This window comes from Diadema antillarum, unplaced genomic scaffold (assembly GCF_040938485.1).
Source record: "Diadema antillarum isolate AM-2024a unplaced genomic scaffold, OU_Dant_1.0 seq00000662_RagTag, whole genome shotgun sequence".
In the NCBI taxonomy this organism is placed as follows: domain Eukaryota; kingdom Metazoa; phylum Echinodermata; class Echinoidea; order Diadematoida; family Diadematidae; genus Diadema; species Diadema antillarum.
In genome coordinates, this window is record NW_027271574.1 from 208,009 (window position 1) to 229,222 (window position 21,214).

Sequence of the window (21,214 nt, forward strand, 5' to 3'; positions counted from 1 at the left end):
TACGTGTGCATGTGTTTTCATGTTTAATCACTCCCCAAATGATCGGTTTTCTTTGTAAATTAAGTAGAGAATGCGATTAACCGTGGAAAATTTGACATGCGTGATTTCTTCAAGTGTTATATGCGATAAAATGTGGGTAGAAATTAGATTTGAAGAAAATCAATTACCCGTTTATGCGGAGAGGCAACCCGATTATCAGGTAATTTCAATGTGCATTGGAACTGACTCTGACATTACTACCCAATTAAACGGAGTACCCGTTTAAGCGATACCCGATTACGCGGAGAGTACTGTACTATTACTTCAATAGTCCTAATTTATGTACAGGACAGTGTTTGAAATTTCAATTTGCTGCTTTTATGTGATAGACTTCGCAGGACCGTGCAAAGTGTGTGTGACTTCTCAAGATTCATTACAATGCAGCAGACAAAGATATGAAAGTTCATGTTTGGGTTTTATGGTTGCCATTTCCACTACAGGAAGTGACTCAGGCAGAGAGATTTCACTTGTGTGTGAAGCTTCCTGTACACAGACTGTATTCATTGTTTTGATCACCTGTCTTTTTAAAACCTGTGTGGGATATATTCCAGATTGCCAGAAACCAGGGAGAGAGCGCCCTCACAGGCAGCTACAAGACAACCATTGCCAAGCTGGAGAAGGACAAGGGCAGCCTACAGCAGCAGGTCGCCGACCTCCAGGCAGCCCTAGTGTCATCGCAGCCGACCACCAGTTCGCACATCGATCTCGATGTCGACGGTAGGACGTCATCTTCCTTTACTGTTCACAGAGAATCACAAGCTCACACCTACTTCAGCGAACGATTTTAACTTCCTCATTCGGGTGTCACACAAAACATAACAGAACTTCAACAACAAAAATACTAATGATAATGATAACTTAATCATTCATTGTGACAGGAAGAGGCATAGGAAGCAGAAGGAGAGCTATGGCATTTTCATCCACAAGGTTCTCAAGGTTTTAATTAAGAACACTTTTCGTGTAATTGAGAGTGAAGCAAACATATTCTTAAGCAATTCTGCTAGATCAGAAGCCACCTTACCCCTCTATGATGGGCAAAAAAGTGAAAACAGTGCAGATGTGTAAAAGATAACTGTCATGGCAGTGCACATTCTGCAGTCAAGTGACATGAACTGTCCAAGCAAGGCATTATATACCAGGGCCCCATTTTATCAAAAGATAGAATTAATTTTAAGTCCAGAAAATCAATGATTAATCTCTCAAATCAACTATAAGTCCATAAATCAACAATTGTAAGTCTGTTTTATCAAGAGACCCAAAGTTGAAATCAACTTTAACTTCCTCCCAAATCAACTATTAGTTTTCACAACTGCTCCAAATCCATGATAACTTTATAGTTGAAAAAAAAATCAACTATAAGTAGAGAATTTAGATAGACTCAATTGTAAGACAATTTACAGAAGAAAGATGATTGCCACACTTTCCTAGTCTAGCTGGGGTCTTGTCACAAATGTTTGTCTGTTAACTGCTTACTTTCTCTGACATTTAGTTATGTTTCTTCCATCCAGTTATGGTCTTTTCCTTGCATGAAATTCACGATCGGCATGCATTGCTTACGCGACTGCTGCACGCAAACACCTAGAATCTAGAGCAGTCTCAATCCCATCCTGCGCGCCCGGCGCCTCAGCCCGCCTGCCCATCAAGCCATCGCCAGCAAGGGCAAGTAACCGAGCGCTGGAACTGCATCTGTGTACAATGCACATCTTGCTAAAGAATATGCGAAGAAAACAGTGATTTCTGACGTGTGTAGGCCTACTAGAGCGAGATCGTCAATAGCCACTAATTGATAGTTTAGTAGGCCTACACAAAAAGTAAAGAGTTTAATTCTATTGTACAACGAGTACGACATTAAGATCTATCATCTATCTAACCAGTTATGTTAGGCCTAACGTTGCAGCGGGTCGTTTGTACTTACTGTACACTGTTTTCGAGAATTTCAACATGTAGACTTGCGATCTATTCTTTACAAAGCCGATCTGCGCCGTAGATGTAAAAAAAAAAGAAGAAAAGCTAGTCAGCACACTCTCACAAGTTTCCATAATCCTAACACGCAGGACTTTGAACAATGCATACACGATCTTTAATTACCTTCACTCCCACTGCAGAAATCCTCTGTGTCAGATTATCCATGTCAATGAATACTAGATAAGTAGTACATGTATTATCAAAGATCCCACTTAGTAGTGTGCAGGATCTTCACGGTACGCGCGTATGCAGATTTTTGTTTAGCTCGAGGTGTGCTACTGTAGATCTATCGACCCACTTTCGTCAATACAACGAAACAAACATACATCTAATTCAGCGGCTGTAGCGCTACTGTGGTGCACTTGCAGACTACGCTTCCATGGCCATGGCAAACAATCGTGTACTGTAAAAGTGGAAATTTTCGCGGTGTTGAAATTTTCGCGCATTCGCGCAGCCAGAAACTAGCGCGAAAATAAAAGCACGCAAATATTTTTGCTTGCCATATGTTCCTGTGCATGATATCCTGATTCCGCGGAATGAAAAACACACGAAACTCTTCTTACCCGGCCAAGGGCGAAAAATTAGTTGCGCAAAAATATCTACTTTTACAGTACATTCGTGTGTGTGTGTTTTTGTTTTTGTTTTTTTACTTTATGTATTGTGTTGCTTTTAAGCAGACAGTACTGGAAACCAGCCTCATCCTGTGTTTTTTATTTTGACTAAATATCATGGTGATCAGCTATAACTATAAGCCACTATTAATTCTTTTCGTAAAACGGAAACCTATAGTCGATTGAAAGTTATAGCGGGTTTTAAGTCGATCAAAGTTATCTTTGATTTCACATTCGACTTTAACTCTATCTTGATAGAACGGGGCCCAGGGATGACAAGTTGCATCTGAATTGTATGTTGTCACTGCGCTGTTGCACAGTTGCTATGGTGACAAAAATTTAAACATGCATTTCTTGTTGTGATTCTTCAGGAGACCCGACTCTGGCCAAGTTCCAGGAGGAGAAGGAGATGGCAGAAGGGCAGGTGAGGTGAAAAACCAGCCAGATTTACTTGAAGATGGAAGATGGAAGATGGAGTTGAAATGAAAGTGCAGTGTCACAAGGCACACTTGACCATTTAATAACACTTTCCTGTGGCATGAGAGCATATTGATAAGAAGGATAGATTCTTAGTTGTGTTCATCAATAGTATTTTGTGGCATATCATTCATGTGACTGTGTACCAGGAGGAATTTCTTGCCTGTCAATTCAAATACAGATGCATTTAAAAAAAATAAAATTCCTGTAAGAAAGAAAAATATACTGTGTTGAAGGCAAAGCTGTAAGTTAGTGGTAATTGTTTTTTGTTTCTGTTTTTGTTTGATAGGTCACTTTCCTGAATTCAGTGATCGTCGACCTCCAGAGAAAGAATGATGAGCTGAGAGCGAAGCTGGAAGCCATGGAAAATAGCTACATGAATGGGAACCACGACGACATCGGCTTCGACGTCGAGTAAGTACAGTGTGCCTTGTCCTGCTGAGAAGAACTTTATTTGAGCCCTCAGCATTCAGATATCTGTTTCTCTTTGACATTGATATCCATGCTACCTATTAAAAATCAAACAGATTCACAGCAAGTTGGATAGCTGTACATAACAGTCAAATTTACACTTGTGTCAGACATCCCCATGTCCCGTCAAGAATGGACTGATGATTCTACTGTTGCTGACAAAATTTTCTGAAGTTTTCATTCAAGAAAGAATGGTATAGACGTATGATTTCATCAACTTCTGAAATTTTCCGATTCTCACAAGCACAGTCTGTATAAAAGTAGGTGTGTTTGTTGGTCAGAAGATGAAAAATCATAAGAGTGAGGATTTTATTGTCAATGCCGTTTCTCTGAGAACTGCAAATGTCGGCAATTTGTGTGTACTGGAGTGTCTGTGTGTGCATGATTCTGTGTGAGCTTGTCCTCCAATCATCACCAAGACCGGATGAGGTCCACAGTGCGTGGCATGAATCATGTGTTGAGTGAAGGAGTTCATTCTTGCATCTGTTGTACTTTTTCTTTTTTCTTTCTTTTTCACCACGTCTGCAATCTCAAACGAGTGTAAAACCAGAAACATTCGCGGCATGATACTTTCGTGAAGTGGAGTCGATGGTCTTTTTCGCAGCATGAAACTTTTGCAAATCACCACTGGCATTCAGTGCATTGTGTAGATAAACACTTACGCGTGCATATTACTTTCGTGAAACTCGGCTCCTCGCAAAATTTGCAGAAATTTCTGGTTTTACCATACCATTGCACATTTGTTCTGTTAGTGTCAAGACCAGACAAATCCCTTACTGTCCGTTGCTTTATCACTTTCAACAAAATATAATCGACTTTACCCAGCTGAACCAGAAGGGGTGAATGTGGGCAATATTGAATAGAGTGAATCCCCAAATCTTCAAGTATAATGTAATTTTGTTCGTCATAGTGCGAGTAGTATGAAGTATACCTGTAAATTGATGAAATGGGCTTGGTACAACATGCTACATTGTTTATTTACTCTACTGAATTAAAGCAATGTAATGTTGAAGCTCATGGGCTCAATGTTTGCAGTCGGAGAAAGTGTCATTGCACTTATCTTAATGGAAGAAAATGTTAGCTGGCCAATATATCTGGGTATTATTAATGGGTTAAAAGTAACAACAGATCTTGATAACCTTCCAGATGGGATTTTAAGAAGAGTAGGTTTCACCAACTCATTTATTGTGATTCTCTCTATCTGTAATAATGCTGCTTGCAAATTTTCTTGAGATTGATGATCTGTCAACTGCATGCGGCAGAAACATTCAAAGACACTTTTTTCTCCGCCCCAAATCACACCTTTCCCCCCTAGCCTGGACATGGGCTCGCACGGCCCTCCGCCGCGCCTCTTCTGCGACATCTGCGACGTCTTCGACCTCCACGACACGGAAGACTGCCCGCTCCAGGCCAGCTCCGACAGTCCGCCCGCCACGCAGTACCACGGCAACAAGAACGAAATCAGACCCTACTGCGACATCTGCGAGGGTAAGATTTGCTTGATCTCTGCCTGGGATGTGCACGGTGATGGCATGCTTGCATACGAATGAACACATTGCACAGTGATAACAGTGCATGTCTATTGACTTCCACTCATGTATCATTGCAAAAGTGAACAAAGAAAGTCATTCATCACGTGCATTTTTTCAATAGACTTTACTTGTTTAGGATATTACTTTCATTCCCATTGTATTTATTTTGTTTTATTTATGTACTGCATAATGACATTTTAGTACCAGGAAAAGGGAGGGAGGGTTGGAGACCAGTCTTGCTCTTTGCTTTATAGGATTTTGACTCTCAGTATCCCAATATCAAATATACAATTGTATTTTATCTTTAGTGTCCATTTCCGGTAATGCTGTTGTGATTTGGGTATCGATGTCAAATGAAGCATGATTTCGACGAATTGACTGAAATGATGAAAGTGCTTGTCATGTAGAGTTGAGAAGATTCTTCTGCATCTTGTCTTTTATGTGCTGTTTAGGTTTACAAATGTGGTATTACCACAATGTAACTTGGCTGGAAGATGAATGAAATAGCTTTTGCGCATTATATGGCAAAATAAGAGACAATTTTCTGCTGATACAGACTGCCACAAGGCTGGCTCATGTTTGATTTTGCTTAACTTCATTTTTTTGGGAAAGCTTGCTTTGTGTCAAGACTTACACAACTCAGTGTATAGTGGTGAATGTATCCAGAATTTATCATATTCAAGGGTTGGTAAGAAATTGTCTTCATTAATTCCTTCTAGAAAAATTTTCGCAAGTAGAAATATAAGCATAACTTCTAGTCTACAGTGTGTATGTATTCTCCTCTTTTCATTTGTATTGTTTTTGTATCTACTGTTTTTCATTCTACCAGTTTTCGGCCACTGGACAGAGAACTGTGACGATGAGCAGACGTACTGATTGCAAGAGGCTTGGAGGGGTCGTTGTGGAAACGCTGGTCCGCCCCATGCGTGCACACCATTGGTCAGTACTTTGTCCTCATCCTCATCATGGAGAGTAATGCTCACAGTCTTCTCTTCACCATTGAACACTCTCCCACTCTCTTCGCTTGAGATGCTGTCCTTGTAACCGCCGGCAACAGGACTGCGTGAGATGTTTGGGGGGTCATTCAGCGCCATTATCGTAGGAGGGTTTTGATGAGAGATGAATCAAGGACACCAGAAAACAGTGACTATGAGTGTATTGCCACTCGATTGAATGGAGTCAGACGGAGAAGTAGGAAACAGGAAATTGCAATGTTGCAAAATATCAAAGTGTATCATCAGAGCACTTGCGTGATTGGCTGCTTGGATCCAGAATGTGGATTCCTGGATAAGGGTCTTTTTCTATTCATCAAACACATCAGATAGATACAAATGTTGGCAAGTAGCCCACTGTCTTACTGCTTATAAAGTTTGTAGACAAAGCCTTAAAAGATGTGCTTGCCAAACGATCGTATGCTACCAGCAGAGACAGCATGTTCTGCAGTTCTTGTGCCATTCATATCATTTAGAATCCAACCACAAAATATGTGTGTAATGAAATGCCTGCTCTTATTTTTCATGGAATACTTGAATGAAGACTATCAGGAGAATCGTTTAGTCTCATCATTTTGTTATTCTCTTTTAGAATGTGTCAATAATCGCTAGGGATAGACAGCTTAAGTTTTCAGAGATACCTTCACTGGAATTGGTTTGCACACAGATTTCAAAACGAGTAATTTTGTTCAAAAAGTGGGAAATTATGAAGTAGGTGACTGGCAGTGCACTGAGTGTTGATATAAGCTAGCCCACCCAAAACAGAGCAAAATAGTCTTCATGCATGTTCCCATCAGATTTGAATAATTTATATGTTAGCAATACAAAATGTAAATTCAATAATCATCCCTCTAGAGGGTGTCCTTCCCATGTCCGTCCAGACAGTGACTTCAAAAGGAATAGAAACAACATTGCTAATGCAATCATGGTCTGTTTAACTTTTGTTTGCCTTTGCTTGTTAAAGAGTGTTTTGCTCTATTTGATTGGATTGTACCATGCACAAACCAAAGAAGTCTTTAGAGAAATTACTGAGAAGTTTGTGTAGAATTTCCCATTCAAGTTGCTGTTCCTGTCTGTGAACATAACAACAACAACAACGCAGCACACTGCAGTGCTCTTGAAATTCCCTGAGAGCTGCATTATGTGATTTTTGCACCATTTGATAATGATGGCTAGTGTAAGATTTTAGTTTATGAAATTGCAGAATGGTGTCCTGAGTCAACTTACCTGGATAAAAAAACAAAAACAAAAACAAAATGCCCCATTGTGGCTGGAGGGGATGGGGGGGGGGGGGGGAGGTCTATCATTCAAAAGTTATGAGATGGTTCGAAAGAAGGATGACTTCACACTTTTGATGTGTCTTGTCTGGAGCAAGTACAGCAGTCATGCCTTTCCCATGTTTGAGGAATTGCGATGGCCAGTCGCGGGTTTTGGTGGAGTTTACCAGAATTCGACAGACTGTGTTAGAAAACGGGGAAAAAGTTTGCTGCATTGCATGACAGATTCATCAGACTGGAATTATGTGGAGTGATAGGAGACTAAACATGTTAGGTGATCTTGAGTGGGAACAGTGGGAACAGTGAGGTCAGTACATTAACCGTGTGTGCTTTAAGGGCAAAATTACTGGGCTAGAAGCAATGGTATTTTGAGATAGTGGTCGATAGACAGGACTATCTGACAGTGAAACTAGGCTTGTCTTGTGATGGGGGACATTTGTGTGATTTCTATTACGGTTTGAGTCTTTGTGAAGTGTTCTTGCAAACCAGGCATTCATATTCCCTGATAACGTAAGGTACAGCTGTAGTTAAACAGTGACTGAAGGTGGTGTGAAAGTGACCCATTGTCTCTGTAGTATGTTGTTCACACTTAGGTTACATACAGTCAGTGTTTCATACTGCAAGCTCTCTGTGAAGTAAAATAAATCCTAAGAGCTCTCTATTCATTTTATACTCTCATTTGTCAACGTATGATATTTTAAGATGAAATCTTAATTTGAACAATTTTTTTTTCTGTAAGTTCCATCATTTGGTGTATATCTCCTTGTGGGAGTGTTTCTCCCAAATCCATTTTGCATAAAAACCTATCTCTCTATCTGACAGTGTGAGTATTCTGCCATGTTTGAACCTAATTATGAAGGAAAACTCCCATATTTGCCAAATTCTGACATGGAAAACCTGTAATCTTTCAGTACTTTGGCCTTTAAATACTGAGTCACAGTACTGTGTAAAATATAGCATTATTTCTTAAAGAAATGGCACAGTCCAACATTTGTGTTGCACTGACAAAGACAAAGGCATCTGATCAGTTTTAAGTCCAATCTTCTTGTTATTCTGGACTAATTGTCCATTTCTCTTGTCCAAGGATTGTTGCTCATTGTTCGTGGTGTATGCTCATCATTGTGCTAAATGATTGCATTTGTTCTTATTTTTTTGTTTTGATTCCTGACAACGAATTGTAAGTGGCTTTGTAACACGTGGATCTTAGCTTCAGTGTGCAAAGTATTCCACAAAGAATAGAGCTAAGACTAAGCCAGTGTAGTGTAAAGTCAGCAAGCAGTGTGCTCGCATCAGAACGCTTCAGTTACAATGAAATCAAGTGCATTTTTATATCAATGGAATATGATTGAAACAATCAAAATAGAGAGGAAAAAAAAACACCAATAAAAACAACAACAGCAAAACAAATCTGATTTCTTCACTTTTGGCAAACTGATCTGAGCGGTTGTTATGTAGTCAAGCTAGTCACAAAAATGAACGTTAATGAATGTTTGGGAATATAGAAGTCTGCAGAAAAGGGCCACACCTGAAGGTACAATAGCTGGAGCTACAGCATTTGTTTCAGAGTGTGTTTTCGCCACACTGTGAGCAGCAGGTGGTCATAATTTTCTCCCAGCTTAAAATCTTTATCTGTGCCTGTAGTTCCATAGCTTGCTTAAACACATCCCCTCTGTGTGTGTCTGCAGAGTACATTTTCCTTGTCATTAATTATGACTTACTCCCTGTCTGTTAATGGGTAAGAATACCTGCTTTGTGTGCACAGCTATGTAAAGTATATAATATATTTAACCAGCTGCAATGTACTTTGCTGTGTTGCGAAACTTCTTTCAAATTTAATGTAGCACTACTTGAAAAGCAGTAAATTTATTATTGTACTAATTTAATGGCCTTCTTTGCATCGAAAATAAAATGACTTTGGGCTTATTCATCTTGATTTTTTTCCTTTTTTTTTCAAAGAGATCAATTTTGCACCAAGATGTAAATATTTTGTTTCTATATGAATTTGTACATTTTATTTATGAGCAAATTAAAGTAGAAGCATCTACATAATGTAAGCATGTAGCCAGTGATGTCACCTGTTTTACATGTTGTTCGGAATGTCTCAGTATGCTTATTTGGTGGTGTTTGCGCTTCTGCACATGGTGTGTCACAGTACGAACAGTAAAGCTCTTTTTTGACGTGGAAAATCTGTGATTTCATTGAGGTTAAAGGTCAAACTAGGGTGATGTTGAGAAATGCATTTATACTCATCTTAAAACATAATACAGCGCCTTAGGTTTTGCTTCAAAGAAAAATCTCTCCAGCATTTTTTGTCTGTGGGCTGGTGCCAGTGGTGGGCTGGTGCCAGCGGCTTCCTTCCATCGAGGGTACAGGATTGTGTGTTTTGTGTGGCGTTAATTCCATTGAGGTTGCTCTCTCAGATAACATTACCTCACTAACAAGTGTGCCTACATCTTGACGTGTAAAGATGTCTGTAGATATTGGGAAAGGGAACTACATGTCAGTGATGTAATAATTGTTTTCCATGTGTGATTCTGGGTGCAGCATGAGCATGAGCTTTATACACGCCTCACAAGTGTGACTAGCATTCAAAATCTGCGTGAATACAGTAGAATCTATTGTCCAGTTTCCAGTGGTTTGTTGTATGCAACCACCAGCAATGTCATGTATGCAGGAGTGTCTGTCATAAACAGTGTTAATTAATACAATGAATGATCCAACAGAGATCTCAATGTGTGGGACATGGGGGCAGGCATTGATCATTTTGTCAGTAGAATTTGGGGCTAAATCGTGATATCGGTACCCTCTTGTTCTGCGTTTGTGTCTTCACTATGTGCAAAGTTTATGAAGGTTGAAAGCAGTCACCGGCTATGACGAAATGAATGGCGGTGAATGGAGTGGTGGACTATTTCACGATAATGCTGAATTTGGCTATACTATTCTACATTTCCTTTATAAATAAAAAAAAAGCAGAGAAAGGGGAAGAAATGATTCTATAGCAGGGGATTGCGTTTTTGTCGTCTGGTTATACCCACACAAATCATGTATTGTAGTTTGTAGAACCAGCAAATTGGTGTTGCTGGCCTGACTCTTGCCAACTTTGATGGCTTGGAAAGAATACATGTATTAAGAAACTGAATGCCAGATACGAATAATGGGATCTTGTCAGAAGGTGATTATCATTGAACTTGAAGAGGCACATTCAAAACCTGTGTTCATTTGCTTTGAATCATAAGAAAGAGAGAAAGAAAGAGACGCTGTTATGACATCATAATCGTATAAAATAGATAAATCATATCATGGATAATGTGTTCTAACTGTATTGAGTGAGTGGAGAAAACACAGCTAATAGTGTAAAAGGTGTCAGCAAAATTAGCCACATGCTAAGGAGAGCATTTTGTACTAGATTGTCGATACAGTGCATGTAACTCCTTTTTCTCCATGCACACTGCATACAGTGTATTAATGCTGTGTAGAGAAGTTTCTTGGTTGCTCTTTGTGCCTCAATGCCATTTTCTGCTTCCATTTTTATTTTCCTTCAACACGTTTCATTATCTGAAGATTGATAGCATCACTTTTTATAAATCAGACGTAGCTCTTAGCACCAGCGCATATATAGTTGTGTGTTGCAAAAAAAGTTGAAAAGAGAATGCAGCATTATCCTCGAGCAGTTAAAACTCGTAAAGCATGTTTTATGATAGCATATCGTGATATTACAACATTCCTGTCATATTTGAACAGGATTGCATGTGCACCATGAAGGAGAGGATGTAGAAAGTTCGGTTTAAAGGGATCATTTAGTTTTGGTTGATACCTAATTTCAGGTTTCTAACATTTTTTGGTGAGATAATGAGAAACCTAAATGTGAAAGAGCATGTAATTCTATGAGGAATTCAATGTTTATTTCATGAAGATTGGTTTTGAAATGGCTGAAATATCCAAAAAAGAGCATAAAGTGTGGGACGCACACTTTATTACGATCGCTTTGTTTTACTTTGTTTTTGGATGTTTCAGTCATTCCAAACCCGATTTTCATCAAATAAACTTTGAATTCTTCGTAAAATGGTATGCTCTGTACTATATCATGAGTGTTTTCTTGGTATCTGGCAAAAAGTTAAAAGCACAATTCTCATCTCTACCAATACTGTACCATCCCTTTAATTTATTTCCCTGTCTTCATATTTGAAAAAATCAATTTAGTAGACAAGCTGCATTGTATATGGCTCCTTTCAGTTTATGATCCTCAAATTTTATTTATTCTAAATGGACAAAGAAATGGTAATAACTCAGAGTGTATTAAGCAGGCATAATGGAAAGTCACACCCATTGATTTATGGTGTCACTCATTCACTCACATTGGTCTATTCTTTAATTTGATGCAGTATTTGTCTTTAAAACAGATCTTCCAGACTTTGAATTGTAATGCTTTCATATGACTGCACACTTAACTATGACTTCAGTGTGTAGTTCTGGTAAAATTTTAACTGGAATAATTATGATGATGTATGTTTTTGACATCCTAAGAGAGTGAACAGCCGTCTTTTTATTTCTTTTTATTTTGGCAACAAAAAAAAAGGTTTTGACTTTACTGTAGCGACGGTCACACTGTCAAAAGATCATAAGATTTAAGATCGCGAAGTTTAAGATCTCAAAGTTTTGTCAGTGTGACTGCAAACTTTATGAAACTTCCCCACTCAAACTCAAACAAATTTGGCAACACTGGCAACTGAAACTTCGTGAAGTTTGTCAAGTGACCAGTTCACCACCTGTTTGCGGCTGCATTGATCTATGGTGTTTAGGCGGTACCTTGTTGGGATGTACACGTGTACATTGTTATGCCACAGTCATTAGATGTCAAATAACGCACTCCTTCTTTGTTGTGCATGGGCACCAGTTACCCTCACTTTGAGAACTGAAGCATCAAGAAATTTGGCTGCCAGTGTGGACATGACGAGGAAACTTTGTAAAAACTTCTCGAAGTTAAACTTTGCAATCTCTTTTTTTTTTTTTTTGCCAGTATGACCGCGGCGTGTGAGACATTTATTTAAGTCATGCTGCACACTCATCACCGTGGATTTGACTCAGTTGCTTTTTGCCATCTGAAGTTCTGTAACTGACAGCAAACCATGCAGAAGAATGGCCCTTGATATTTATTTAAGACCAGTCATTTCTCACACTAGGGCACTCTGAGCTGCGTGGACATATGATGTGCAGAACATTCTTTAAAGACTATCTTGCTTTTAATACTTGGTGACAGTGTTATGAAGAGCTCTGGTAGTACATATATGTAAATGTGTACATTTTGGGCAGTGACAAAACAATGAAATACAAAAAAAAAAGTTACTGAACATTTTACTCAATAAAATGTCCAGAGGTATATGTACAAGATCTACAAAACTATGGTGATTTATATTGGTGATTGTTAAATTTGTTGAAATTATAATGCAAATAAATATGACAAGTGATTCTTTTTTGCATATCCACATGAGTGAGATTGTGTTCTTGGAATGGTGCGATTGCGCTTGGCTTTGACAAAGGCCTCGTGCGTGATTTGTATCTGAGCTTGGTCTTTAGCTTTAAAGACAGTTGTCTTGGGTAGGACACCGATAATGATGATGTGAACTGCAGACATGCTGTGTTCGTTATCATATTTTTGGTTTCACTTTGCTACTATTAAGGAAGTCCAGTGTAAAGTAGTATTTAGTGTAAAGTCACCAGAGGAGACACAAAGTCCAGTCCTCTGGTGTCAGAAGGGAGAGGTAATCGATGAGGATAAAGTGCCTTGACTCTCTGGGGCACAACTGCTGCTACCAGCGTACGTGAACCCAGAAACCCTGACTGAAAGTCGACGGTCTTATCCACCATTGAAAGCTGTAATGGCTCTTCCTCTGTATCAAATTGGGGGGAGGGGGGGGGGGCTGTTTTGTTCTGTTTTGTTTTTTGGTGTGTGTGTGTGTCTGTGTCTGTGTCTGTGTTTGGTGTTTGTGTGTGGTTTTTGTGTGAGTGAGTTTGCTTTTTAAAAAGCGTGACTTCATTGGTGGAAAGTACAATCCCTCCTTTTTTTTGTGGGGGGGGGGGGGGTTAGATTAATGTTTGTGGGTATTTTTAATGTTTTTTGTTGGGTTTTTTTTTGTCACAGCAGCAAATGTCATGGAACCTTACGGCACATTTTACTAAAATGCATGCCACCAGCAGTTTATTGGGTTGATGCGGCCCTTATTTGGTACGGGGAAGCAGGTTTCGGAAAAAACAAATCATAGTTCTCAGAAGGGCTCAAAATTCATCTTCCCCCATTTGGAATTTGCTTGCAGTCGAAAGGGTCTACCAAAGTAACTTGTCTGACTGACGTGATTTGTCAGGAAAATAAGGTGTTTTAGAGTTTGTTTGTTTTTTTGTTTGTTTGTTTGTTTGTTTGTTTTTTTAAACAAAAGTGTAGAATATTTTCGATTGTATGTATACGACATTTGTTCCTAAAGAGCCCTCCTCGTTCAGCATTGCGGGTCAAGGTAGAACGTAACGTGATGATCAATCGTATTTTTCAACAAGTTAGATACGATTCTCTCTCGCCGGTTAAATGGCCTGATTTGTCGATTATCGATAATCGATCGAAAAGAGAAAAAAAATGACGTACATATTTTTAGCGACCACGATCGGGTGTGCTCTCCTGAGACTGTAAAAGGCGCCTACTCCCGGCGAATTATTATTGGCTAATATTTCATATTTTTCGTTGTTACTCAACTGAACTTGTGTCATCACAACGTTATTTCACGCTTTTTTTGTGTATGTGTCCATTTTAGAGCAAAAAAATCGGTAGCCTTTGAATAAAGCAAAATTAATGTGGCATTTATGCTGGTATAAGTAGGTAAAATGCTAAGCAATCTTGGCTGAAATATTGATCGGTAGAATGAGTGTTGCTGTTGAAAACTTAGTGCCAAGTAGAACGTGCCAATCCAATCCACAAAACCTTGAAAGCTCAGATTTGAATCTTTCTTCCCACAAGGAGGTCAGGGCCCCGTTGCAAGAAACTTTGCGTTTAAACGCAACTTGCAACTGATTGTCACTGGCCAATCAAAATCATTGTTGCATGCATGTCTTCTTAATAGGGCAGACCCTGAGCCAATCAGAATGGTTGTTTCAAAATTAGCAATTATTTGCAATTGATTGCAACTTTCTTGCAACGGGGCCCAGGATGTAGTCACGTCTGCGTCACGAAGCCTGAATAGAGGTAGAGGGAGAAGTAAGGACATACTCAAGCAGTCGGACTCAATTTTGCATCATTGTGTATCATAAATAATTACTAAATTTACTCGCTATGAAACGGCCCCCTTCGCACCGTAGCGTCGGCTCTCAAATCCCCAAGTGGTTTGTTTGTCCGATGCAAAGGTCTGGGATTTATTACGATTTTATGTTATTATTCCAATGCTTGTTTTTATATCAAATCGACACACTAATAAGCCTAGTATGTAAGCTTCTTATTACTTCGAGACAACTTTTTGTTTCTTTTTGCATTTTATTAGCACTTTGAAGAATCCCGCCTTTCAAAGATTAGTGAAAATGCAATCAAATCGCTTTCAAAGAAAGCGAAATGTCACTTTACTTTTAATCGGATGCACGTTGCTGTAACTACAGTGACTCCTAATTTTGCGAGCTTTGTGTTCGGCAGAATAATATGATGGTCCCAAAGTGTTTTTTTTTTTTCAGTCAGTAGGTTTATCCTTGAAGAAAGTCGTGCCCCGGTTTCTTGTTCACACAAGTCGGATCAGTGGGGGAAAAATCGAAACGAAAAAATAATCGAAAATATCAACATCAAAGGAAAATAACACATGAAAAAGTAATGGACCTTGCTTTAGAGAAAGTACAGTCGCGTTGAGCACTCAAAACGAGGACTGTGAAGGAAAACTAATAGCAAATCCGCATCATTCTGATAGACCTTTTTGTTTCAGGGTGAATTCGTGAGTTCACCCTCAAAAGGGTCATGATAAATCTTCATAACTTTAGGCAAGTTTCTTTGAGCAGAATTGGATACATTAACATCTATCTCTCTGAAACTCAAGTGTTTGAATTTTCTGTTGTTAGGGTCATTTTACTTAATACTCAATATGGCTGTGTAAAATATGTGAATCACAACGAATCCGTGTGTTTGCGAAAATTACATGTGATTGTGTTATGTAGAAAGATGGGCGGAGGAATGATGGAGAAGGCGCTCTAAACATACCAAATGTTATTCTTCTTCTTCTTATTATTATTATTATTATTATTATTATCATCATCATCATCATCATCATCATCATTATTGACATTATGTTTATGTATGTTATATATATATATATATATATATATATATATATATATATATATTTAAGTAGTATATACATAATGTAATAAGTACATAATAATTACATGGTGGATATATAATAACTCACATGAAATGAAATCAGATCTACTGCAAACAAATTAAACAGTAGGCCCCTATACGTGATTGAATATTATAAGATAAGGACATACACGACAAAGACAAAGACCTACACGAATTCGTATTTCCTGTGCAGGAACCCCCCCCCCCCCCCCCCCAAAAAAAAAAAAAAAAAAAAAAAAATGATGACAATGAACACTAAAAATTATTTGAAATCACATCATTTCGATATAAGAATAATTAAATGTAATCGAAATTATTGGATTTTGATTGATTTCATCATTTAGGATGTGCTCAGTCAACCTAAACCATTTCACAGTCCTAACCATGTCTCTGCCTTGACATCAAGCATGTTGCATAAAACCTCGCTGTGGGTGAGCTACTACGACGAGGGTTGAATATTCATTTTCTCCCCAATGTTCTATTCCCGTAAAGCAAGCTGTCCATCCAACTCGTTTTCACTGTGTGTCTTCTTACATCTAGCATACCGAGAAAGAGCGAATGATGAAAAAAAAAAAAAAACACCCGAAAAAGATCATCGTTCGGGTTTAAATCACTTACGCATGTCATTCTCGTAACTCTAGCAGTCAGGGTAATACCAATTTTTTTTTTTGTTGTTGTTTTATTTTCTCTTTCTTTTTTTCGGGAGGGGGGAGGGGGTTGGAAGGTTTGTAGATTTCGCATTGACAGAAGGGTAGATCCAGAAGTGTGCTTGATTATGAAAACGAACTTTGAGCTTACGTACTTTGTACTGTAGAGACGCCGATTTCAGAACAAATGTATAAAGGGGGCACAAAACCGATGCATCCCTGAACATCTTCTTGTCAATGTGAAACTTCTGCAGGTTTGTAGGCCTATGCAGCAACACGATCTGAAGGAATCGAACAAATAAAACGAAGTGTATTGATCAGAATAGCGGTGACACTTCAGTACCAGCTGCTAATTGTCTGACATCACGAGTCTGATCGGCATGATCGGGGGCATGTTTATTTTTATTTTTTTGATGTGTGTTTGGTCGATTTGTATTATTCTTCCACATACTCTCTCAGTTTTCTGTTTTAACCACGCAACAAAAGCGGAAACCAGGACACATGAACTACAATAATTACTTCTTAAGATAACTATTGCAACAGAATATGTGTGAGAAGAAATTGAAATAATGTCAGATATACAATAATGTCTATATATTTCAACATAAATCGATTCTTGGCTGTAGGCCCTATATACTCAGTCTTAAGTATGGTGGAACACTACATAAGACAAAATAAAACTACATAATCTATATCTTAAAAAAGAAAGAAAATGAAAATGACGATTATAAGAAGAACCTCCTCATTCCTTTTTTTTTTACAGGAGAAAAAGAAGAATATAGTAGATTTGGATTTAAAAAAAAAAAAAAAAACTGCTGCAGGGGTGTCCGAGGCTGGAATGTGGCGTAAAGGAAATTACGTGAAAATAGTTGTTGTTTTTTTTCTAAATATTGCTTTTGGCTCTTTTGTTATTCCTTTATATATTTTTTTCCTACGATGACGTCACGTATTTCTTTTTTTTTTCTATTTGCATGCTTTCTTATCTAATGACGACGGTACACTGTTTTGATCAAAAGAAATTCATAACCTCTGAACAGATCGTCCAATTCTCCTCGCTGGTGTTTTCTACTAAATATTTCTGCACTCAATGAACCCACGGTAATTGTATGGAGTAAATTCCCCTTTGCATTACCAAGTATGTGCTCCACTATACCAAAAACTACTTATGATAGTTTCCTTTGCCTATAATAAGTCCAATTAATATGCTTTAATTGGCTTTAAAATCGTTGTCTATAGTATCTGATTCATTTTCTTCAAGGTATCTGGATCACTTCTTGTCCTCAAAGATTCTTAATCTCACCCCAAGAGGCTCGTTATCCAGGACCTATCGAAACGGACTTCCAAACCTGTGTATACTGGGACATTCACCACATCGTTAAGTAGATCATAATCGCGCTTTATGAATTCATGAAATGCTTTCATAACTTGACAAACGCACCATCATATCAAATGAATATCATCTATGACTGCCAGACAACAGTTTACCCTCCATTCTTGGGAGTTTCATTTCAGATGAAACATCTGTTGATAGTTATCAGTTTGAAATGCTATTTAGGTGAATAATGTTTATCTCTTTTCTTGTATCCAAATAGGAAGATTCGTGGTAGAATTCATGCTGTTTGCATGTGTTAGCTGCGAGGTTATAGGGTCAATTTTTCATTCTCAGTTTGTCTAACTTCAAATCATTGCACCTTTTTTTTGTCTCTAATCATTTACACTGTGTTATTTCCCTAGTTCCATTTTTGCATTTTTGTTTTTGGTTTATTTTCACCTGATCCCATGATGTTGTTTTTTTTATCAGTTGTAAGTACTTTTATGACACAACTCGGTTTGATTGATATGCGCTCGTCCAATTAGGCCTAAAACCTTCAGATGTTGCAGTTTAGTTAACTGCATGTGCATGTATCAAAATGAAAAGGAAATATATGACAATAACAGTAGAAAAGTAATCAATGAATAGCACTTCACCAACACACAAATACACCAATGCACGTGCACGTGCATACACAAACCCGTGCGCTCGCACATAATACACATATTCTGATTATTCTTTTATCTCACTTATACACGTCGTTTCAAGATACTTGGTGTAATGTTTTGGAGGAGAATATCAAACCAAATACTGTGCATGGACTCCTAACACTCATTTACTATAGTTTATTAAAAATGCATATCTCCTGAAGGGTCATGCAGTGTATATGATAGAGAGGCCGGAAATTTTTAGTCACGTTTCCTCCGAATAAAAATCATGCAACAATGACAATTATTTCCCGGTCAACGACCATTAGTAGTGCAATATTCATCGCACCGGCAGGGTTTGAGTGATCATGTTTTAACAAATCCACTCGGGCTATTATTATTCAAATTGATTTCCCGCTATACTCGAGCCTAGCTAAAGATCAAACGAGCCGCGAAGCTCCTTGCATCGGCAATAAGCCAAAGCTCTACCGAAGGTGTAGTGATTACTCTTTATTCTATATTGTTTTTAAAACTGTTCTCGTTTTTTGGACGAGCAAATTATTGCCTTTTCAAAAAGTCTTTTGCTCCAAGTAAAAATTGAATGCAACGAAATATTAGGAAAGCGTAGAGTCCAATCCATTGCAATGTTACTACCTGGCCTATCGCTTCACTACGCTTTCCTCTCTTTCTCTCTCTCTCTTTGTGTCTCTCTCTCTATGTGTGTATGTATGTATGTATGATATAAAATATACATACATACAGAGAGAGAGAGAGAGAGAGAGAGGGCGGAATGTGATTGTTTCTTAATTCTTTTTTCTTCCTTATTTTGACATAAAGCAAATTTCACAGAAGCGTCTCATTACTGTTTCTTGGGGGTTTTTTTACTCACTCCTCTTGCAACTTTTTAATCTCTTATTCGCACTTTCGTGATAATGATAACACAGGATTCTTCAAAAACAGCGGACGACAGGACAGGAATTTTCTTTATGTTTAAAGCAAGAAAGAGAAGTTTTAGGGGAATTATTAACATAACTTTCATGGCTTTTTTATTCGTCGTAGAAATTGTCACATGGCATGTGTGGTCGTCTGAGCTATTTATTGCTAGCAACGTATGACATTGCCCTGCCTGCTCTATCTCTTGTTGCTTTTTAACAGCGAATCTGTTCTTACTTCGCTGTTCCTCCGCTGATTGGTTCTTAGTCGTTTGTGACGTCACTTCCACTTTGCGTTCGTTGGTATTATAAATCGTGTCCGCAGACGGCCTCCTACGCACACCACCTCAAACACTCACACATTATTGCAACCTCTCGAACTATATAGATTGCGGCAGGCCGATAACAAGCGTTCGCGGATATATCTCATAACTGGTGATTATTTGTTAGAGCCGTTATGAATTCTTCTCTGTCAGAATTCGATAATAATATCACTTTAGAATCTGATTCCGACGATGCACATTACCTCGACTTCATACTCATAGCATTTGGCGCTTTTGGTGCCATCGCAAATGGATTCGTGCTTTTCGTTATCGGGTTCGTCAAAGACCTCCAGAGTGGCACGAATCTCCTCATCGCAAACCAGTCGCTGATCGACTTCGTGACATCGGTTTTTCTTCTGGTCCTTCAAGTCGTACCTGCGTCCCTTCCAACCAATCTCCCAGGACTGGCCAAATTCATATGTGCTTTTTGGATCAGCTGGAATCCGTTCTACATCACCATAGCGGCAAGCGTGGCCAACCTGGTTCTAATCACCACTGAGAGATTCTACGCCATCATGTCCCCGATTCAATACCGTCAAAATATGGGCACTCGTCGCCTTGCACTCCTTGCTACTATCCCATGGCTCTATGGATTCTGCTTCGAGGCGCATTCGTATGCCTGGGTACGTGTCGAGGGAAACGCTTGCTACATATTTCAGTGGCCAAGCGACAAAGTCCGACAAGGTATCGGAATCTTCTTGTACGTCCTAAACTTCCTCGTTCCTACATTCACCATCGCCCTTCTGTATTCGCTGATGGCCGTGAAACTCAGACATGGCGCGAACAAGGCGCAGTCCAACCAAGATAGCTACCGAGACAGGGCGCGAAGGAACATCATCAAAACCCTCCTGATCGTCTGCGTCTGCTATGTCGTGTGCTGGGCGCCGCTCGACAACGTTCACTTCTATGACGCAATAGGTGGAACTTTTAACTTTTCGGGGGAGTTTTACAAGTTTGCGATCATTATGGCCTTCGCAAACATGTGGATCAACCCCATCATCTACTCGCTCAGATATCAGCGCTTTCAGTCCGCCGTGGTGAAGCTGTTCTGCAAAAGGGAACCAGCCAGGGAGCCGCAGACTGTGTCCACAATAGCGACCGGGAGCAAAGTGTGAACTCACCTCGGGAGCACCATGCAGTTGATAGACACCACTGTTGACTTTAGTCTGTCTCAAGTTGTACACCACTTCACTCCAGTAGTAACGCAGACAGTGCAATTGTTTTGCCACCACTAGTATACACCACTACTAATTCAATTCATGGTGCTCCGATTTTCTTATTCATGTTCAGGGGTATTATGGTGTCAGAAGACGAACACGCGCTCAAATTTGGTTCCGCGCTGAGTGTTTAAATGTTTTCTTGGAATCAAGCTTGTGATGTCTTCGTACGGTGGATGTCACACATTTCCCATGTACTTAGATCTATCTCCTCTTCAACTACCTCTTGAAATTCTCTCGTGGCAATCTTCAAGCATATACTCCGATCCTTAATATCGTAAGATTAGATGCTACGTTTGTTTTGCACATTGTAGTCTAGTGTGCTGAAAAAAACAGTGAGGTAAGTGATGCAAAAAACACTTAATGCTTTCATCTTAGGTTAGGTCGCATATCGGAATGATACAGATGTCAGAAGA

General features: G+C 39.0%; 2 protein-coding genes across 2 annotated transcripts in view; both read left to right on the forward strand.

Annotated features, from left to right (window-relative positions):
* Positions 1-7,162, forward strand: part of LOC139736695 (uncharacterized) — an 84,953-nt gene extending 77,791 nt beyond the window's left edge. Inside the window, exons 25-29 of the mRNA XM_071647442.1 lie at positions 591-756; positions 2,987-3,039; positions 3,382-3,506; positions 4,879-5,051; positions 5,925-7,162. Coding sequence (XP_071503543.1) covers positions 591-756; positions 2,987-3,039; positions 3,382-3,506; positions 4,879-5,051; positions 5,925-5,971 — 564 coding nt within the window. The 3' untranslated portion in view covers positions 5,972-7,162. The remainder of the gene's footprint in view (positions 1-590; positions 757-2,986; positions 3,040-3,381; positions 3,507-4,878; positions 5,052-5,924) is intronic.
* A 12,553-nt stretch (positions 7,163-19,715) lies between these two features.
* Positions 19,716-20,696, forward strand: LOC139736680 (allatostatin-A receptor-like). The gene has a single exon (XM_071647427.1). The coding sequence runs from the start codon at positions 19,716-19,718 to the stop codon at positions 20,694-20,696; it is 981 nt and encodes a 326-aa protein (XP_071503528.1).
* Positions 20,697-21,214: the final 518 nt, after the last annotated feature.